General features: G+C 43.6%; 1 protein-coding gene across 1 annotated transcript in view; it reads left to right on the forward strand.

Moving 5' to 3' along the window:
* The window catches only part of CPLANE1 (ciliogenesis and planar polarity effector complex subunit 1), a 90187-nt gene that overhangs the window by 63433 nt on the left and 5102 nt on the right, over positions 1-21652 (forward strand). The window contains exons 40-51 of the mRNA XM_037128974.2: positions 3545-3666; positions 3973-4168; positions 4432-4539; positions 5350-5624; positions 7131-7215; positions 10953-11129; positions 12373-12403; positions 12889-13020; positions 16000-16165; positions 18173-18231; positions 18679-18846; positions 19876-20000. Of these exons, the coding sequence (XP_036984869.2) occupies positions 3545-3666; positions 3973-4168; positions 4432-4539; positions 5350-5624; positions 7131-7215; positions 10953-11129; positions 12373-12403; positions 12889-13020; positions 16000-16165; positions 18173-18231; positions 18679-18846; positions 19876-20000 (1644 nt within the window). The remainder of the gene's footprint in view (positions 1-3544; positions 3667-3972; positions 4169-4431; positions 4540-5349; positions 5625-7130; positions 7216-10952; positions 11130-12372; positions 12404-12888; positions 13021-15999; positions 16166-18172; positions 18232-18678; positions 18847-19875; positions 20001-21652) is intronic.

Here is a 21652-nt window from a genome sequence, read left to right on the forward strand (position 1 = left end):
AAGTGCTTTATAGAACTTGGTAATCTCTGGGGGTAGCACGCGGGGGCGAGGGTGTTTAACGGTGTTTGGGAGTGCGGGGTGCGCAGGGACAACTTCTTCCCACCAGACACAGCGCATCCGGTCTCTGCTGTCTGACTGAGCAGCACGCTTTTGGGAGTGGGTTCAGCTCCGGTAACCAGGGTTGCCTCCTTTTGTATCCTTTGCTTTTCACTTTGAGGTTCTACTTATGCCAAACATTCTTGTGTCATCAGAAAGTTCTTTGTAAGCATAGTCCTTCTTCCTTCTGTGCCATAAAACATTTAATTTATTTTTATTTATTTTTAAAGGTTTTATTTATTTATTTTTAGAGAGGGGGGAAGGGAGGGAGAGAAACATCAATGTGTAGTTGCCTTGTGTGCCTTACAGTGGGGACCTGGGCCTGCAACCCAGGCATGTGGCCTGACTGGGAATCGAACCGATGACTTTGGTTCATAGGCGGGCACTCAGTTTACTGAGCCACACCAGCCAGGGTGTTTAACTAATTTCTTATAGTTGAATGCATTAGTGGTATCTAGTATTTTTTCCTGATAAATAATGCTTCAGTGCATCATCTTGTGTAACAGCCTTTTTTTTTTTTTTTTTTGCCATCATTGTGATTTAGCTAACTCTTTTGTTTGAAAGGTCAAAGAAAGGCTGTTTTTAAATTTTTGTTTCTTTCTGAGTGAGCTTAAGTATGCATAAGATGTTTTGTGATGAAATAATGAGTACTTGAGACACTCTTTTTATTGTATTTTTTCAGTTACCGTTTACATCCAGTAGTTTGGATCAGTCTCAGGTGTACAGCATAGCGGTCAGACAGTCACGTAGTTTACAGTGTCCCCTGATGACCCCGGTGCCCACCTGGCCCCGTGCAGAGCTATCGCAATATTACCGATTCTGCTCCTTTGCTGTGCCTTACTTCCCTGTGACTGTTTTGTAACTCCAATCTGCACTTCTTCATCCCTTCGCCTTTTTCACCCAGCCCCCTGCCAGCCTTCCTCTGGTTCCATCTGTATCTGTGAGTCTCTCCTGTTTTGTTCACTTTGTTCTTTAGATTCCATGTATAAATGAAATCGTTTATTTGTCTTTCTGTGCCCGACTTATTTCACTGAGCATAATACCTTCTAGGTCCATCTGTACTGTTGCAAATGGTAAGATTTTGTTCTTTTTTATGGCCGAGTAATGTTCTATTTTATGTATGTACCTTTACTTTTTATCCCCTCATCTGCTGATGGGCACTTGGGCTGCTTCTATAACTTGGTGATTGCAAATGATGCTGCAGGGAACACAGGGGTGAATATATTCTTTGAAAGTAGTGTTTTGGGCCTCTTTGGCTATATACTCAGAAGTGGACTTGCTGGGTCATAAGGCAGATCCACTTCAATTTTTTTAGGAATCTTCATACTGCCCTCCGCAGTGGCTGCTCCAGTCTGTATTCCCAGCACCAGTGCACTGGGTTTCCCTGTCTCCACATTTTCACCAGCCCTTGTTTGTGCGCAGCCATCCTGACAGGTGTTGCAGTTTTCGTTGAGCACTTTGTCATGCGTCTGCCGCTCCCCTGTGAGAAAGCCGTCTGTTCTTTGTGGCTGGCTTGGCTTCCGAAGCCTGCAGCCCTCTTGCGAGGGTCTGGTGTTCACCCTGGCGATCAGGTCCAGGATGCAAACAATAATAAAATCTGAAATTATCCTTAATTTTTATCATTAATTTTTAAAAATTAAAAATTTAAGGTGTCAGTCTAATTTTTTACTACTTTTTATACCCAATAGCTAAAAAAATCTGCATTCATATATTTAACTCTGTGTTTGTGAAATCCTTTTTCTATTTCCTCTTTTTGCCTCAAATTTTCTGATTACAAGATAAAGAAGCTGCTTCTCAAGAAACCGTTTCTGATTGTCTTAAAAACCAACAAAGCTGCCCTGGCTGGTGTAGCTCAGTGGATTGAGCACGGGCCTGTGAAGCAAAGGATCGCGGTTCGATTCCCAGTCAGGACACATGTCTGGGTTGCAGTCCAGTTCCCAGTGGGGGACACATGAGAGGCAAACACACAATGATGTTTCTTTCCCTCTCTCCTTCCCCTCACCTCTCTCTGAAAATAAATTTAAAAAAATCCAACAAAACCATTTCTCCCATATCAGCTGTGACTTCTTTCATTTTCCCGAGAAACCCTGATGGAAGGTCGCGTGTGCAGGGCGGGAGCGGCCCCGTCAGTCAGTTTAGTAAAGTGTAATTTAAGTATTTTCACTTTTCTTTTGCCTAGTTTTATGGTTGTGATATGGTTTAAATTCAAGGCCTACTACTGAGATGGAAGGTCGCGTGTGCAGGGCGGGAGCGGCCCCGTCAGTCAGTTTAGTAAAGTGTGATTTAAGTATTTTCACTTTTCTTTTGCCTAGTTTTATGGTTGTGATATGGTTTAAATTCAAGGCCTACTACTGAGTTTCTGGTACTCAGTGTGACAATGAGTTGTATTTTGCATATGAAATGTGAAAGGAATGTTCTATTAAACGCTGGGAAATGAGAGTAGAGTCCAGAACGAAAGGCACAGCATTAGACTGTCTGCCGGTCTGCTGTGTCTGGTCTCTCTATTTTACTTTTCAATAAAAAGCTAATGAGTTTTATAAACTTTAGACGGTAAACATTTTAAGTGGTAAAATACAGCAGTGGGCTCTGCGAATTGATGAAAAACCACTGAACTGTTCCCTTTTAAAGGATGTGCATTGTATCTCAATAAAGCTATTAAAATTTTAAAAAAACAGATAAACAATGTTGAAAGTAAAATACAAATTAACTACAGGTTAATTTCCTAAAATCTGATTTAATTGAAATTCTCCTAAATAAACAAACATGACAATATTATCTGAAATGAAAACAGGAAATACAGCATTTAAATTTTTTTATTTTTATTTTTAGAGATGGGAAGGGAGGGAGAAAGAGAAACATCAATGTGTGGGTTGCCTCTCTCATGGCCCCCACTGGAGATATGGCTGGCAACCCAGGCATGTGCCCTGATTGGGAATGGAACTTGCAGTCCTTTGGTTCACGGCCCGTGCTCAATCCACTGAGCTATGCCAGCCAAGGCATAAATACAGCATTTCTCAACGTGACTAGATAATTTATTATTCTTGCGAATGACTCGTATGAGAAAGACGATAGTCAGTGTGCATTCGGTTAGGAGTTACTCTAGCCCTGGCTGACTGAGCACCAGACTGCAGACTGAAAGGTCTCCAGTTTGATTCTCCCACTTCCCACTCAGGGCGCAGGCCAGGGCCCCCATGGGGGAACGGGTGAGAGGCAACCCTCACATCACAGTTTCTCTCCCTCTTTTTCTTCTTCCCTCCCCCTCTCTAAAACTAAACAAAATATATTTTTTAAAGAATTACTCTGGGGTAAATTATACCTGTGAAAATCTACTCAGATTTTCAACAAATGCATGTTATGTTGTGTGTTGCCAGCTTGTTATTACAAAGTTAATGACTTAGAGTTATTTGCAGATTTTTTTTATTCCTGATTTTTCTGTTTTAATTTTCAGAGTGTGAGCCTGTAAATGTCCCTCCTCCAGTGGCTCCGGGAAGATCTCTCAGTCTCAGACTTCCCACCGGGACAGCAGAGAGACCACTGTCACCTTCGGCCTTGGACACGGTGCTGGCTTTGGTCTGGGTTTTATTCAGAAGTTTTAATAATACCTGTATGCGGAAATTCATTAGGGTCATCCTCATTATTCAATTGTATAGGTGAAATGAGACTACAAAATTATCTGTGTAGCTTTGCTGAAAAGGTCAAAAAACTAAGATTTAAATGCTATGCCTCAAAATATTGTAAACTCAGATCATAGCACTGCAATTTCCCTGAAGGAGGCTCCTGGGTGCTCTTGCCTTCAGAACTAAACCTTTTTATAGGCCGTGGAGGTGGGCAGAGTGGCCATACAGTGTGAAAAAATGTAGCCCTCTTTGGTCGCAGGCTGTGGCTCAGGTTGGACACACGTACTTAAATGTGATCGACATTGAAGCTGACGACCTCCAGGAGTTGCCTGTCAAAGAGCCTTCGGGTGATGGTACCATCGGAGAGCACCCGGAAGGCCCGTCTTCTGCGGAGTTACATTGCATGGCCTCCTCAGTTACTAGCACTGCTCCCCTGCGCAATTTTAAGAGCCAAGGTAATAAATTTTTCCTACTTTTTAAATAAATTTTAAAAACATTTTGAAAAATTCTTTAATATAGATAGCATTGTTAACCCTACTTACATCTCCTGGCTCTCCTGAAAATCCACTGTACTTTTGGATGTTTTTGGTCATATATAGAAATGTTCTCTCATCTTCCAGAAACCTCATTTAGAATTTTAGAATCAATTTCTGCCTGCCTTTCATATTCTTGATAGAGTCTGCCAGTTTGGCTGTGGACTTCCTTTTTAAACCTGCAGAAGTGCCTCCATCCTGTTTGGACGGGAGGAGCCGGAGAGCAGGCAGTACAGAAGGGGCGGAGCCTGGTGTTACCCCGCCTACATCGTCAGACAGAGAGCGGGAGGAAGGTGAAGGCCCTACCTGTACTCTCCCCCTGCCCCCAGGCACTGCTGTACTGGAAGATAAGCACAAAATGTGGTGATTGTGAAATAAAGCAGAAGAAGGCTTTTCCCTTGCTAAGGAGAATGGGGACAGGAGGTAGATAAGATAGGGTCATGGTTCAGGTCTGGGGCCCATGGCTGTGCTGCAAGGAGAACACAGGTCAGGTGCCTTTGTGCCTCTGTCTTTTCTCAGTGGGGTCAGCAGTAAATATCCTGTGGGGCGAGTTTTGAGGTGTTAAAAAGGAATTTTTACTTAAAGAGGTAGGAAATTATGGAATAGCACATAGAAGCACACAGGTATGGTAGCTAACAGTAGTTTATTAGTAAAATATTGAGTTTTATACTCATACATCAGGTTGCATTATTGTAACATATTTGGGAGATTTCATGTTTGCTTGAGATCCCCTGAAGAGTGGTCTAACTTTTACTGTGTGACATTGTTGGTTTTCAAATAGTTTTAGAAAGTCAAAAAGATATTAAATTTGCTTTTTGATGAAATTTGCTTTTTTTTGTAGCAGAGGCTAAAAGTAACATTCAGACTGCCTTGTATATGGAGGCTTGTGGTCAGACTGACACTGTTAGTATCCGTACCTCACAGCAAAGACAGGTCTGGGAAGTCAGGAAGCTGAACTGGTGTTTCTAAGTGTATCAAATGAAAACTGATTTGGGAGGGAATGCAAGGCTGACTTAAGTTGAGATCTTCCAAGACGTGAGATCATCAGCATTTACCCTTCCTTACCTATAATCGATCCCGACATTACCCTTATTAATATTTAGATAAGCCAAAGCCAGGCGTGCAGTGCAAAGAGCAGAGCTCGAAGCCAGATACTGCAGAAAAGGATGAGCTGCGGGATTACCTCCTGCAGGAGCTGCTGCAGGGTGTCTCCGCGGCTTGCCCTGCGCCTGGCCCTGCAGCAGCAGCCCGCCGACTGGAGCGGCTCACCTACCAGCTTCAGAAAATGGATGAGCAGCTGCTGGCCATCGGGAAGATCGCTGCAGACATAGAGCAGGACTTCCCCCAGCGCGGACTGGTGGACCGGCCTTGCGATAAGGTGGGCTGGCCTTACTTCCGTTTTTATTACCGAGTTACTAGCTGGCTAGTGTGATAAGATTTTATAAACGCTGGTTTTTCAAAAGAATGGGAAATTCAGTTTCTTTAGGCCCGGGTCTCAACCTCAGCACTGTTGACGTTTGGGCCAGATAATTCCGTGCCCTGGGAGGCTGGCTGTGTGTTGCAGGGTGTTCACTTCATGCCTGGTCTTCACCCACTAGCCGTCAGTGTGCACCCCACCCCCACCCCGCTGTAATAACAGAAAAGGTCTCCAGATACTGCCAGATATTCTTGGGGGCAGGGCGGTGCGGCTACTATGCCTCCAGTTGAGAGTCCCCGCCTGAGGCTTTTAAGAAGTGAACTTGGCTTCCTACTGGGGAAAGAAATAGATGAATTATGAATAGATGTGGGTTGAAACAAACCGGTTCGTAATTATCACTTTCTACAGCAAGATTTTTATAACTTTGTAAGTATCATTGTCCTTATATTTGGAATTCTTAGTTCTTTTAAATATTTTATACAATGAATTAGTAGTTCTTAAGAAGTTTTCTCTACCTTTAAAAAGTATTTATAACAAAAAGATTAATGTTTATGTGTATTGGTATATCATGGTAATTAGACAACTAAAAAGGAAGTTTCAAACATTAATTTGTTAATTACTTTGTACAAATATCCTCTTTTTTAAGGTAGTAAAATTTATGTGGAATAAAGATTAAAAAACAAATAGTGAAAAATAGTTTGAATGTCTTAAAGCTGCATGTTAGGAAATGCAAATTGGTCTGCAAGACAGGAATTCCATTGTTGACTTACCTAACAGATATTCCAGGTGGCTAGCTGTTGACATTTTAAAGATGTATTTACTAGGTTTATAGTATTTCTTTAATCCAGATACTTAACACATATTAAAAAGTTAAGGTTAAACATAGGAGGAACTACACCGAAAAGTCACGTGGACTAAGACTGCAGTGGGCTGTTAGGTAACCCATAGGGGTTAGTTGTCCAAGGTGACTTCTTTGAAGGAAATAGCAGAGCCTTAAATGCAAGGTTGGCCTCTTGGTTTAAGACCTCGTTGCGCTGTTATAAAGCGCACACAAATGCAAGGATTTTGACTTGCCCTTTGTACTTAGAAAACAGCGTGCGGCCTGGAGGAGGCAGAGGCCTGCTGTGCACAAGCACCACCTCGGAGCCTTGAAGGCCTGGGTTCAAATCCATGTCCTGCCTTAGGAGACTTGCTGTCTGCCTCTGGGCCTCATTCTCTCAATTTCACAGTAAAAGGTTTTGTCCAGGTGGTAGTTAGCCTCGCTCCCCATTCTAAATTCCATGATGCTGTTTTCCCAAGCCTCTTAAAGAGTTGAATCAGTCAAACTACAAGGGAGTAAATTCTGTTTCTTCTATTGGTTGCATCAGTGCAAATGTTCATAGTCTACATAAAATTGTTTATGTTGTTTTGAAATTATCACACTGTAAAATTTCTAACAGTTACTTTGTGGCGTGTGTCTGCCTACAGGATGAATCTGTGGGTCACACCGAATTGTCTTCGGGCCCTGAATCTGAAAGAACATTGGCTTCGAAAACCATTAGCCTTTCCAAAGGTTTGTGGAGGGTTGGGGGCATGGTGCACGTTGAAAGCGTATGTGAGCAGAAGCCATCGGGGCCCCAGCATTTAGACTGGGGTTACTTTTGTGCTGTTGTGATTGGCTCCCATGCCAGGCCTGTTTTTCCTGAGAAGCCCATGCTGCCACCTCTTCCGACTTTACGCCTGGTGGGCAGTGTGGGCCGGACCTTCACGTTCATGAGTGCCCTGCGGCCAAGGTCATGTACAACAGCTGAGCTGGAATGTGAGGCTTTGCTTACATGGCTGGGAAGTGGCGAAATGTTAAGTTTTTGCATTTCTTATTGAAAGGATGAAAGTAGGCTAGTTATTTTTTAAAATTTCTGTGTACCTAGAGTTGTTTATATCTACATTTTCTCTCTGCTTCAGTCTTGTCGGCAATTTAATGTGTTTTAAAAAAGCAGACTTTGGTGTTCTATCACTTCTTTTCTTTTTCATAAATTTCTGTTTTGAGTTTTATTATTTTTGCCTGCATTTGGGAACTTTCTGGTGTTCTCCTAACTCCCTTCTTTCTTTTTTGTAATATATGCATTTGTGCTCCCACATATTCCTGCAGGGGCCCAAACAGGCGTTCATAGGCACCAGGTCTTCATACTGTCCAGACCCGAATGTTTGTCATTTATATTAAGAGTTCTTCTTAGCTCAAAGAAGGGTTTTTTAGCTTCCAAATTTTATGGGGTTTGGACTACAGTTTTGTAATTTATTTCCACTTTCATAGATGAGCATATGCTATCACTTCTTAGATATATTTATAGGTATAACTATCCAGCTGACCCTTGAACAACACAGGTTTGAACTGCATGGGTCCACTTAGATGTGCATGTTTTAGGTAAACGCAGTTCAGTTTTTGACCCACGGTTGGGAGGACACAGGCTCAGAGGGCCGCCTGCACGTGTGGTCTGTGCCATTTCACATCGGGAACTGGGTGTCTGCGGATTTTGGTGTCTGGGGTATTCTGGAACCAGTACCCCCCACGGATACTAAGGGACATCTAAGTTTTGGGGGAGTCAGTCATACAAGGATTTTTTTACCATGTGGGTGTTGGTGCTCCTAAACCTCTTGTTATTCAAGGGCCAGCTGTATGTGTGTTTTTGATACTTTTTGTTTTTAAAAACTTATTACAGATGTAAACCTATTTCAGTAGAAAGCGAAATAATGTAACCTTCATGTACCAACTCTCTTCCCATTCACCCACTCATTCTTCCCATGTTTCCTGGATTTGAAACAAATCCCAGACAGCACATTAAAATTTCTTTTCTTTTATGGATTCCAGAGAGGGGGGAAGAGAGGGGGAAAGAGAGGGAAAGGGAACAGTGATCAGTTGCCTCTTGAAAGCACCCTGACTGGACAGGGAACCCGCAACCCAGGCCTGTGCCCTGACCAGGAATCGAGCGGTGCCTCCTGGTTTGCAGGACGACGCCCGACCCGCTGAGCCACGCTGGCCAGAGCCCACAGCATGTTGTCCTACCTGTAAATACTTGACATGTGTCTTCAAAAGATGAGGCTTCTCTTTCAGCATAGGCATATGTTTAAAACAATACATTCACTCCTTACTTAAAAATCCGTTGTCATGTATGGAATCACCATTCACATGGCACCAGTTGTCTCCTTTTAAAAAGTAGGGTTTTTTGTTCTAGTTGGAATCCAAGTGTCATCCACTCATGGCAATTGGTCAGTGGCTTACAAGTCTCCTTGAACTATGGGCTTCCTCCTCTCTTTTTCCCTGTGCAGTTTCTCTGCTGAAGAAACGTGTTTGTTCTCAAGTGTGTTTCAGAGTTTGATTTCGTTAACTGAGCTCGTTTGATGTTATTTCACGTGCTCTTCTGTCCTGTGTGTTTTCTGTCAGTAACGCATCCCTTCACTTCCCACTTGGCGACTGTTCCACATATCACCAGATTCCACTTTTTAAAATAATGAGACAATTTGTGTTTTACTCATCGGCTGTAATCAGTTTCCATTCATGGTAATCACTGATTTACAAGGTTGGGCAAAAGTAGGTGTACAACCTTTCACGTGGAAAATAATACAATGATAAGCAAACAATACAAGATTAAACTGTTTCGTGTACTCACAGCAGTAAACCTGCTTCTGCCCTGCCCTGTACTTGTGCGTGTTTCTGTCATCTTACTTTGGGCTTTTTATTGACTGTGTATTTTTTACTTCTGTCTTTCTTTTCTTCTTTCCATTGGCTTTGATTTTCTGTATTTTCTCTCTTCCCTTCAATTATGTATTACATTTTTAATCTCTTAGTGATTATTCTCAAATTTTCAACTCATAGTCACAATTTAAGGTGAATATATTTACCTCCCAGTGTTTAGAGCCCTGAACACTGATTTGCTCCCTCCCTTCTCTGCTTATTGTCTGTTTTAGTTCTACCTTTTTATTTTTTTAAATACTTTATTTATTTTTAGAGAGAGAGAGGAAGGGGGGGAGAAAGAGATGGAAAGAAACATCAATATGTGGTTGCCTCTTATGTGCCTCCAACTGGGGACCTGGCCTGCAACTCAGGCATGTGCCCTGACTGGGAATCGAACTGGTGACCCTTTGGTTTGCAGGCCCGTGCTCAATCCACTGAGCCACACCAGCCAGGGCTGTTTACCTTCTTCCATCTGTATGGTGACCAGTAGTATTTTATGCCCTTTCAGATTGCTTTATGTCACGTGTGCAGGTTCTCAATTATTGACTCTGCATATTGACTCTTTCATGGTTGTGGCTTTCTGTGACTTGTAATTTTTCATCATATTGGTGGGGAGGTTTGCTGAGTCCTGTATGTTTGTCTTTGGAGTGGTTTTATATTTTCTGTCACAGACGTAGAAAATTTTAGGACAAGTTTTTGTATGCAATTTTTGGTTAGGAGTTGCTATACTACATTGATAGTATAAATTCAGATCCCTTGCCTGCTTGTGGCAAGACAGGGTTTTTAAAATGATTTTATTTACTTATTTTTAGAGAGAGGGGAAGGGAGGGAGAAAGAGAGGGAGAGAAACATCAATGTGTGGTTGCCTCTCACATGCCCCCTACTGGGGACCTGGCCTGCAACCCAGGCATGTGCCCTGACTAGGAATCAAACCAACAATGCTTTGGTTCACAGGGTAGCTCTCAATCCACAGAGCCCCACCAGCCAGGACAAGACAGGTTTTGATTCCGCAGAGCGGACTTCATTTTTTCTTCCATCACCGTGCGGACAGAAAATGTCTTTGCTGCTTCTCCAGGGCGGGGTCTTTCTCGCCCCACTTACGGGCAGGGTGGGTCGTCAGCACTCGAGGCCGTGAGAAGCGCTCAGCTCCCCTCAGAGCCCTACAGAGCCCGCGTCTCCTGCTGCTCCACGAGTCGGCCAGCATCAGTGTCCACTTCCGTCCAGCGTTGAGCCCCTCTTCTGGCACCAGGGCATTTTTTTATGTACAGAGTTTGTTGTATATTAACCATTTTCTAAATTTAGCATTTCTTCTGTGTTTTTATAACGTGCAGGATACTGTCTGCTTTAGGAAGTCTGTCTGCCATGTTTTCTGAGGTTGATAATAAATGTAATGGCTTTTTTTTTTTTTTAACTATTGAGGGCTGTAAAATTTAAACATCAAATTATTTCATCATACACTAGAAAGCCGCCATTGTACGTTGCAAACTTCCAATACATCTGTTGCCATGTGGACACATCAGTTGTGTTTTCTATCTTCCCACATTTTTCCCCTCTGCTCTTTTCTTTTAATTGTAATATAGACTCTGGATCAGTGCATTTCCTGACTCATATGAATAAGGAAGACCAGAGTGACAAGGAACAGACTTTTGAAGCTGAATTTTCAGTAACAGAAATTCACTCTCATCCAAAAACCTATGTGTTTCCTTCTGCCGATTCCACCGTCAGCCTCTCCAGTGACCAGAATGCAAGTCTTCCTGGTATAGTTCTTTCGTTTCCGCCTCCTTTGCAGCAGACTGAAAGGTGTATCACAGCAATGTCCTCTTGCTCCTGAACAGTGTTTACTGGGAACGTGGTTATTCGCAGCCCCGCCTTACGGGGAAGGACACTGAGACTTAGAAAACCTCACTGCTGCTTCTCATCCCATGTTATGCAGAGCTGGCAGCTAGACGTGCTTCTTTAGTCCAATGAACACATTTTGGCATGTGAATAAATAGGTCCTAGAAATGCAATGGTTGAACCATTGACAGTGGATTTAAAATTTTTTTTAATTTATTGATTTTTAGAGAAAGACAGAAACATTGATTTGTTCCATTTATTTATGCATTCATTGGTTGATTCTTATATGTGCCCTGACTGGGGATTGAACCCACAACCTTGGTTTATTGGGATGATGCTCTAACCAAATGAGCAACCCAGCCAGGGCTTGAGATGTTTTTTTGCCCTGGATATTGATGGCTAATAATGATGTCTTTACTGAGTGCTACAGTATGCTTTAACCATTGTTAAAGTAATATAAGCACTTAAAATGGTATTTTTAAATGGCATTCCTGTCATTTATTTTTTAATTTTTCGCTTATTTTTAGAAAGAGGGGAAGGGAGGGAGAAAGAGAAGGAGAGAAACATCAGTTGGTTGCTCCTCACATGTCCCCAACTGGGGACCTGGCCTGCGACCCACGCATGTGCCCTAACTGGGAATCAAACCAGTGGTTTCAGTTCGCAGGCTGGCAGTCAGTCTACTGAGCCACACTAGCCAGGGCGCATTGCTCTCATTAAAATAAAAGAAAGGCTATAAAGAAGATGTCATTAAATCATGTAACTTTTTCTCTTAGTAAAGCCTTCTTGGGTTTAACTTAGATATTTTCCCAAATGTATTACTTTTAGACCATCAGAGGGGTTTTTTGTGTGTGTGATTGTTTTAATAAATTGCACTCCAGTATTCTAAACTATTCTAAGCACAGAAAGATTGTGCCCCCCCCCCAAATTATATCATTCTGAGTACTGTGGATACAAAAGTAATAATTTTAAAATGTGGACAATATTTACTACCAAGTAGCATATTCAAGAGGAGGATAAATATGGTAGACATATATACCTTTAAACCAATTTGAAAGTTTAAAAATATTTTAATTTCTGGTTATATAATTTCTAAGTCAGGTTAATACCTGAAAGTAGAAATATAACTGACCTGAAATTTTTATTAATCATGTTTCTTTTTTTAAGGTGTGAATAACAGTGATGAATTATTTGAGAGGTAAATATCTTAAGAATTAATTCATAATTTTACTTAAAGTTGGGTATAAATTCTGCATTCTGGAATTTTGGTGGTTCAGATGTATGTGGACTTCGACACAACACTGCTTTTGTGGATTAAAGGAATATAGTTCATTCCCATTGCGGACGGGGTATCTGAAGAGACAAGGAGTGTTCAGCACATGCAGTGAGAATCCCACAGACCGCACTGGCTGCCCCCCCTCTGCTGTCTGTGCGTTCCGTTTCAGCAGGCAGGACCGGTGGAAGTTGTCTCCTGGGCTTTGTGCTGCTTTTTTAGGAGCACACACAAAATCATCGGTTACGACCAGGCTTTTCCAGTGAGGATTCCTGGGGGGAAAGGGTGGAAGGGACAGGAGCTGTATGTTTATCGTCTGTGTGCTCATGTCGCATGTTCCTGTGTAAGAACTTACCTGTGCTAAGTCGCAATCCTGACTTTGGTTTCTCCGATTGCATTTGTGAACGAAGCGCGTCGGCGGACCCGCTGCAGGCGTCCGGGCTGGCGGACATCGCGGACATCATCGACGACCTCCTCGCCCAGGGTGGCGTTTCCAGGGAGGAGCTGGGCCTGACAGACCAGCAGGCGAGGAGCATCTCCAGGTGATCGGGAATCATTTGTTTTTAACCCATGTAAAACGTTTACGGTTCAAGAGCATTCAAAATGGGCTGCATTTTAATGTAATTTTTTTAGGAAACAAAGTCAAACCTTAGATTTTTTCCTTCCTAAACACATTTTGTGAAGTGTATGTAACACTCTCCCCTCCCCCGCAGACAGAACACAGACTCGTTTGCACTTACCTGGCACGCGTGTATCGTGTGAGTTTCCCAGTGCTACCCCTCCAAGCACTACACAGATTTAACCCCGTCTCTTCCTAGAAGTAGGTGATGGTTTGGGTCATAGTAGTTTATACCAAATATTAATCCTTGCCGTACATTTTAAATAGTCTTGCCTTGGAACATTAGGTTAAAGTGTTTTTCCTGGCAGCCTTTTCTGGGCCCAGGACGGACTCCTGAGAGAGTGAAGGCCACCACTCGTGCCGGAGCTCCCTGCAGTTTGTACACCACGTGACGGTCTGCACCAGGAGCGGCAGCCGCCCTTCTGCATCTCCCGGCAGCTCCTCTCACTGCCTCGGTGGACTTGCAGTCTGTTACCAGACTGACGGGGCTATCACCAGACATGGCGTACAAAACCCCTGCCCATTTCCACTTATCACTGGGATTATCGGCCATACTGTGACCTCATGTCAAGATCTTGTAAACCATAACTTCCTTTTAGATAACTTTGTCACATGCAGAGGGATTTTTGTTCTAAGTTAATGATCAAACAATTAATATGCCATCAATAATGCATTCAGTGTAAAAAATTGGAGTGAAAATAAAATATGGTTGCTACTCTTGAATGGAGATAGAACTATAAAAAGGTCGACATGAAACCATTATATCCATGTGCTGTGGGGGGGTCATGGGGAGGAGAGTCGAACAAAGACGACACTTCACCGGTTATGGTGTTTGAGCTTTATTGCAAAGGATCAGTAGACTTCCATGTGGCTCATAGCAGGAAAAGAGGGTATTCTCGGGAGCCAGCATATAGCACGCAAAGGTGTGATGTCAGTGGTGTGGGGGGGGGCGGAGGGGTTTAGGAGTCCACAAGTTGGAAGGAGGGAGGGCCCGGCCCGCTGGGTGTGCGGATGTTCACTGGGACCAGAGTCACTCAGAGCCACTGCCAATACAGGCGGCAGAGGGGGCAGCAAAGGGCTTTAAACCAGAAATGGGAGCCAATTAGAATTTCAGTCCAGTGAGCTGGCCAGGAAGAGACAGTGCAAAGTGGGCAGTGGCATGAGTGCTGACCGGAGGCCACAAGAGTGGTTCTCTACTTGGATGACTGAGCTGATGGCAGTTTCTTTTTTTTTTTAATTTATTTTTTTATTGATTATGCTGTTACAGTTGTTCTATTCCCCCCCTTCATTCCCCTTCACCCTACCCCCCCGTCCACACCATTACCCCCCTTTAGTTTATGACCATGTGTCTCAAGTTCTTTAGATTCTATATTTCCCATACTATCCTTGCCCCCCCTCTATTTTCTATCTACTGTCTATGCTACTTATTTTCTGTACCTTTTCTCCCCTTCTCCTGATGGCAGTTTCTTAGCCAGACAGCGATTAATGTCGTTTTAGAATTAAGGTGCCAGGGGAGCATCCAGCTGCTGATGTTCATTGGAACTTAGTTTTGGGTCCTCCCAGAAGCAGATGCCAAAATGAGCTATACATGGTGAGCAAGACACTTATTAGCGAAACACCTGTGAGGGGGTAAGGTGGGGAGAGGTGCCGGCCTTGAGTGCAGGTGTGGCTCTGACCTGTGAGAAGGGTCCCCAGGGCCAGCCCAGGCTGTGGTTCCCTGGGACTCACAGACCTCCACTGGTCACACGCACAGCCAGGACTTACTACCGCACCAGGAGACAAAGCAGGATCGATCAGTAAAGGGAGCAGGCACGTGGAGTAACTGCCACGGTAGACCAGGCACACGCTTCCAAGCATCCTCACAGTGGAGCCACACAGGACATACTCAGTTCCTCCAGCCACAGACGGTGCCAGCACACGTGAAGTGCAGTGTGCCAGGGTGGCTCGTGCACACTCAGTGCCCAGAGTGCTTCCCAGGCTGGTCAGTAGGCGCTCTGCCTGGGACACGCCGAGTCCGGATTCCCAGGCAGAGAGAGGTGTTCAGTGCAAAGCATGTTTGTCTCCATGGCCCAGTTACATTTGGGACAGTGCCCTCTTCGCACACTGGGTGATGAGTCTGCCCCAGACCTGCATTTCACACCTCCTGATTTCTCGGCCCACTGTCAGTACTACCTGTTAGTTCTTATCCTCTGAGAGGCAGAAGCCAAGATGGGAATTAATGGACACCGTGCCCGTGAGGCGGGGAAACCGGAGGTCAGGAGAGGCATCAGACCACAGTGCAGGTCTGCACCTCCCTGAGAAGGAGAGAGGCAAGGGCAGGGGTGGAGTTGGGAGAACTCGGGTCTGGTGTAGTTCCAAGAGAGATTCCCCTGGGTCAGTGATGAAACAGGCCAGAGTGACCCATTAGAGGCACCCTGTGTCTTGCAGGAACGATCCTTGGATTGGGCCGACCCCTAGTGGGAGGCACAGGCAGGAACAAGAGGCTGGGTCCAGAGGGCAGCAGGCTCAAAGTTATCTCTCTATTATGAGTTTCGGAAATGATTGAGCGAGTCCAGAAATAGATTCTAGGTGAAGAAGTCCGAGCAGAACATTTGCAGACATTACTGTGGAGGAGGTGAGCACAGAAGAAAGGGGCCAGCGTACAATGCTGCAGAGAGTTTTGAGAGTTAGAAAAAGACCCAGGAAAGAGAGCTTAAAGCAGAAAGGAAAGGCCAGATTACCAAATGCTGCAGAGTCCAGCCGGATGAAGCGTGCAGAGGCTGTGGGCGACCTTGCCGAGCTCACAGGTCAGAATGAGTGGGCTAGAGGTCCTGGGTGTGTGCTGCTTTTTGAGATCAGACACGATCTTTCCAAATAAGTGGTGTTTACAGTCAGGTGACCCCCTGCCTGTGAAATTTTTCAGAATTCACCATTCTCCAGATAGACGTCCCCGAAGAACTGAGAAGGAGAGAAGAGAGATTCAAGTCTGGATGAGAAGAAAACGGAAGGAGAGAACGGCAGAGTACTTGCGTCAGCTGGCAGAAAAGAGGGGCCAAGAACATGACCCTTTCTGCCCCAGGAGCAACCCAGTGAGTCTGCTGAATCGGGGCCATCACAGGGTGGGGTGGTCTCTCCCCGGCCAGTGCAGGGGAAGGATTACCGTACTTGGATACATTCTTTATTTGCCAGATAGTTTAAGTTAGGCAAAGGTAAGAAATTACTTTAACAGAATATAGCAGGATATCATACCAACCATGTTCTATTGAACTGTCTTGAGTATTTTCTCTCCCCCTTACGGGTCCAGCATTTGAAATGAATGAAGAGGTTGAGTGATTGCGTGATGATCGGAGTTGTTTCCTTAACGTTCACAGAGGGTCAGTGGTGGCTGGACACCTGACTCCGTGTGTGGTGAAGGCATTTGAAAAGTCAACTTTCTATCCATATGTCACTCACAGGAAACTGCAAAAGCACCGTCCAGTCAAGCACCAACGAACAGCAACTCTGCGTGTGTGTTTCCACTGCCCTTTAGATGGTCAGCGTCTGTTTCTGAGCTCAGCCTACGGGCAGCACCAGGGCTAGCCTGAAGATGAAACCAGACAGTGTCTTTAATAATCATGTTACTACGAAATTCCCATTTAGATTACACTTTAAAAAAACATTTTATTTATTTTAGAGCGGGGAAGGGAGAGAGAAAGGGAGGGAGGGAAACATGGATCAGCTGCCTCTCTCATGCACCCAAATGGGGACCTGGTCTGCAACCCTAGCTCTGACTTGGAATTGAACCAGCGACCTTTCGCTTTGCAGAATGACACCCAACCAACTGAGCCACACCAGTGTGGGCTAGATCACACTTTGATTACAACTGATCTTTGACTTTCTAATCTGAAATAAATAAAATCTTCATTGTTTTCAGCACCATTAGAGGAACACATTTTGTAAGTGAATTCTCCAGATAACATGGTCACATTCAAGCACCACATGGTGCAAAAGTAGGTGAACCGTTGCTTAAAGTGTGTGATGTACTTACTTGGCTGTGTCTGGAGAGAGCATGCTGATGTCAATAACACTTCATCAGTAGCTATAGGGACAGGGTGGTGACCTCAGGGCCCCAAGGTCTAGGATGAAAATGTTAAGGTGCGTGTGCCTGTGTGCATTTGCTCCCCACATGCAGGGATGCGACATCACCTGCCCTGTCAGCCCAGCTAAGGCCCGAGCTGGCTCCGTTGTGTCCACACTCAGAGCAGACTGATTTGAGGGCAGGGGGACTGTCGGGTGTACAGACTCTGTGACCGGGCCTTCAGCATCACAGGCGTTTTTCTTTGGTTTTAGCTATTACTTGGCTAAAAGTATGGGATTAGTGAGGGGTTTGTGTAATTAAAATTTTTATTCCAATTTCTTTCCGAACCCAGTAAGACCTTTAATTTGTTACTTGACTATTTCTATATAGGATCTTGAGAAAGAGAATTGACTTCCGTGTACACCTTCTAATCTACACAATTTGGGTGAAAAGACTTAGCCTTGTTATGACTCAAAAGTAACTCTGTTCTGGAGTAAGATGTATACAGCTGCTGTTTGCTAGTTTGACTCATGGTGCATAAGTTTTGAAGAGTTTACAAGTCACAGCAAACTCATTGCAGCAAGTTTCTGGTGAACATTTTAAAACATTAAAAGAGTGGCTTTAAATGTCGAGCGCGTTTCTGCTTTATCAGCCCAGTGCTTGGTGAAATTAACCACAAGACTGAGTACGAACAAAGTATAGGTGTCTCCGTCCTTAAAATGTTCTGTCCCTTTTAAATGCAGCTGATTAGGTTCTCTCCTTTTCAGAAAACACATGAATTCAGCTACTAAATAGGCTTTGCATTCCATTTATTAAACTGGATTTTATTTAATTACATGAAGCTTTAATATTTTCATGTTTTGTGCTGGAGTCAGAAGCTTCATCAAATATGATGGTGTCTTGCACTATTTCCCAAGTAACAAAATTATATTTTATCCTGTTAAAATTGATCAGTGGAATTTTTTACCTTTTCCGTGGATTATAATGGTTCAATTACCTGTACTGTACAATAAGAACTAACTGGGTATTTCTTGTGCAGTTGTACATGACTTCAAGGGAAATCAGGCTGAGACAAAAGATGAAGCACGAGAAAGACAGGTGAGTCTGGCGGCTGCCTCCTGCACGTGCCCCCAGCCCGCTCACCTGGGGCGCGGGTAGTGCCTCAGCAGTTCTGGTTTCCACAGTAGCCCCCTTTTTCTCATTATGGGAGGTAACTTTAGACTCCATCAGCCTACTTAGGAATTTGCTTTCAAACATTATTCACTCCATTCAATTTCGTGGCTTTCATTTCTGCTACTGCCCTCCCCCTTCCAGTCCAGACATGTGCATGCATTTTGAAACTACCCCAAAGGCTCTAACTGCAGGTACTGTTAATCATAACACTTCCTAATGGTTTTCAGATGGATGAAATTTAATACTTCATTTGAAGTGCATTTGAAAAGCACTGTAAAATAAATGCAAGGTGGTCTTCAAATACTACATTCCTTCTAGAAATATGAACTGAAAGGGGCTCTTGTTTAATGTTGTTTAATTCTTTCTCTAAAGACTGCTGCTCTCTGACCACTACAGTCGTCGGATCTCACAAGCATACAGTCTGATGAATGAGCTGCTGTCTGAATCAGTACAACTACCAGCTGCCGCACAGAAGCCGCTGCCCACCACACCTAGAGCCGCCCGGACTCCCAGGCTGCAGCGCTCCCTTTCTCCACGAAGGCAAGTTAAAGTCTGGCCTGGCATCAGGGAAGATGCTGTCAGGCAGGATGAGAAAGATAGCACTTTGGTGACCCACGTTCACCGAGTCTGCACCTTCCCTGTTCAAAATTATGACGATAAAGTGAAGGAAAAAATGGCCCTAACTGTGAGTTTGGGCCCTAACTCTTTAAGTTTATGGAATTACCAAGGAAAAAGACATTGGCCTTAGATCTCTAATTAAAGAGGTAATGAAGCACTTCAGCTTACCCAGTGCAGTTTTGACGCCCGTTCAACCTTTTTCTTTTCTTAGTTTTTCTCACTATTTCTTCTTGTAATTTGCTCCAAACTGCTCTCCTCCTGGTTCTGCTCTTGTGGAAACAGTCCCACCAGCTGCCACTTCTCCTCTGCCCAGGGGCTGTCGCCTCAACTCCAGATAATGGTTACACAGCTGTTCTTCAGTAAATGGCCTGCAGTCGGTTTGGATATGCGTTCATTAGGCAAGAATTAAACAGAATGCTAAAGAAAAGTACCCAAGTGTAAAGTTTCTTACCAACACAAAATTGTATTTGTTGGTGATTTGTAAGACAGGCAGCAGTTGGCGGTACAATGTTGTTAAAAATTACTACCTTTGACGAAATAAACAGTTACAGTTATACTCACATACTGTAAGAGCCCAGAGGAAAGCTGCCTAACACGGAGCGAGACGCAGTCAGATCCCTAGTGTGTGTGGAGTGTTGGGTGGGCTCAGAAGACCAGATGCCCCTGAATATTTTCTAGAATAAAGCAGGGCCTCAGATACATAAATAACTGCCAAATGCATAGAGAATTTGAAATGGATAGAAAGAATAAAAATGGTTTCTTTGGAAAAAAACAAATGAAGCTTGAGATATGAGGAATAATTTGTTGAGAGTCATTACACATTAACTATATCACTGAGGTACAGAAGAAGTCACTGTATTCATCTGGGGTAGAATTGGAGCTTTTTGAAATATTATAGTTTTATCACTGATATGAGATTCTAGGAATATAAAATAAAAATTTCTACTTCAGAGAGACTCCACATGGTCACAGTTTTCCAGTAAATCGACCTGGAAAAGTCAGATACTCACGCAGACCCAGTGATGGCCCCACAGGGACGCCCCTGGAGCAGCCCCGAGGCTCGCCCTGGCCCCGAGGTAAGACTTAAAGCTTTTTTATCTTGTGTAATTTGGACCTCTTCCTTCTTGTCTATAAAGTTGTACTTTCATTCATAAAAAACTGTCAATCTTAGTGAAAAGCAATACCTACTTCAGTAGAACTCAAGAGATTCACAAAGACTTAGCTGTACTGGCATTTCATTCTATTGCTTAGAAATAGGAAGACCCTATGAATCTTTGAAAACAAGTGGTCTTTTTGTAGTAGAATTTGAATGGTCAGTAAATAAGATATGCTTTATTTGAGATCTGTTTCTTTTGTGTGTTTGGCTAAAGAAGTTGATTTTTACAAGTCAAGTTCTGCAGTGATGTACGGCAAGGGTATATAGTCAATAATATTGTACTGACTATGTATGGTGTCAGGTATGTACTAGACTTAATTGGGGGAATCATTTTGTAAATTATATAAATGTCTAATCACTATCTGTATACCTGAACTTAATACAAAGTAACGTCGAATATCAACTATAATTGACAAAAAAAAAAGTGTTCTGGTAGATTTCAGGCTGAATATGTCACAGAGGAGGCCCAGATGGAAATACCACCATATTTTAACCCTTTGAACATCCTTTTCCACATTTAGAGATAGGTGTTATTTACTGGTAGCCTTCCTTTGAATTTTGCCAGAGTGGGGTTTTGATCACTAAAGTGAAACATACTTACTTGTAAAACGATTACACAGTGAAGTATATCATCATAGCTAACATGGAGTATAAATGCGCAGCTGAAAATGTATAATAATAACTCTAACTAACGTAACGGACATGCCAGGGAAGCTCTAATGACAGCCCTGTTGGGCAGGTACTAGCGTATTCCCATTTTAAACATGAGAAAATCAGGGCAGAGACAGTGGAAACAAAACTGCTTCAGATCAGACAGGTAGGAAGTGGCAGAACCAAGACCTCCCCACCGTCGGGGCCTGGGGCCTGCACCACCATGGAACTGAGAGCCCCGGGAGCTGCGCCAGCTCAGGGAGCTGCCCTTTCCAAAGACCCCCCGCCCCCTGGTGAAACTTTAGGGTTTGCTTCTTCTTGGTTTTGATCCAAGAGGATCAAATTATAGTAAGAAAATACTGTTCTTTTTAAACTAAAAATTTAAAATAGTAACCATGTTTTTTTGTCTTCTAAAATTGTATTTGATACCTGATACATATTTCAGAATTCCAAAATATTAAAGATTGGTGAGGATTTCTATCAGATGGAAAAGTCTTAGGATATGTGGTGATGTGTTTTCCTCCCATCCCCTGGCAGACCTGTGTTGTCCGCGTGCACTTTCCTGGGTTGAGGCCTCAACCCTCCTTGGGGCCCCTCCCTTGCTGGGTTTTGCTTGCTGGTGTTTCTGCTGCTTCTGGTCCCAGAAGCTCTCAGTGACCCCACCCGAGCAGGCGCGTCCTGCCCCTGTCCTGGCAGGTGGTCACCCTCCCGCCTCTTCAGCCCTTCCCCAAGTGGTTCCACCCTGGGCTGTGCTGCTGTGCTCCCTCCTGTTCTGGCCTTGAAATTCTCCCCACACTTTCAATGTTACATACACCTCTCTGTCTTGGAAAACATTCCTTATCTTAATTCTTTAGTTCTTCCAACCTTGATGTAATGATTTGAACATTCATGCTTTCATTTTTTAAATGGGACTGATGCTTC

This window comes from Artibeus jamaicensis, unplaced genomic scaffold, assembly GCF_021234435.1.
Source record: "Artibeus jamaicensis isolate MK-2021 breed Jamaican fruit bat unplaced genomic scaffold, CSHL_Jam_final scaffold_369, whole genome shotgun sequence".
In the NCBI taxonomy this organism is placed as follows: Eukaryota; Metazoa; Chordata; class Mammalia; order Chiroptera; family Phyllostomidae; genus Artibeus; species Artibeus jamaicensis.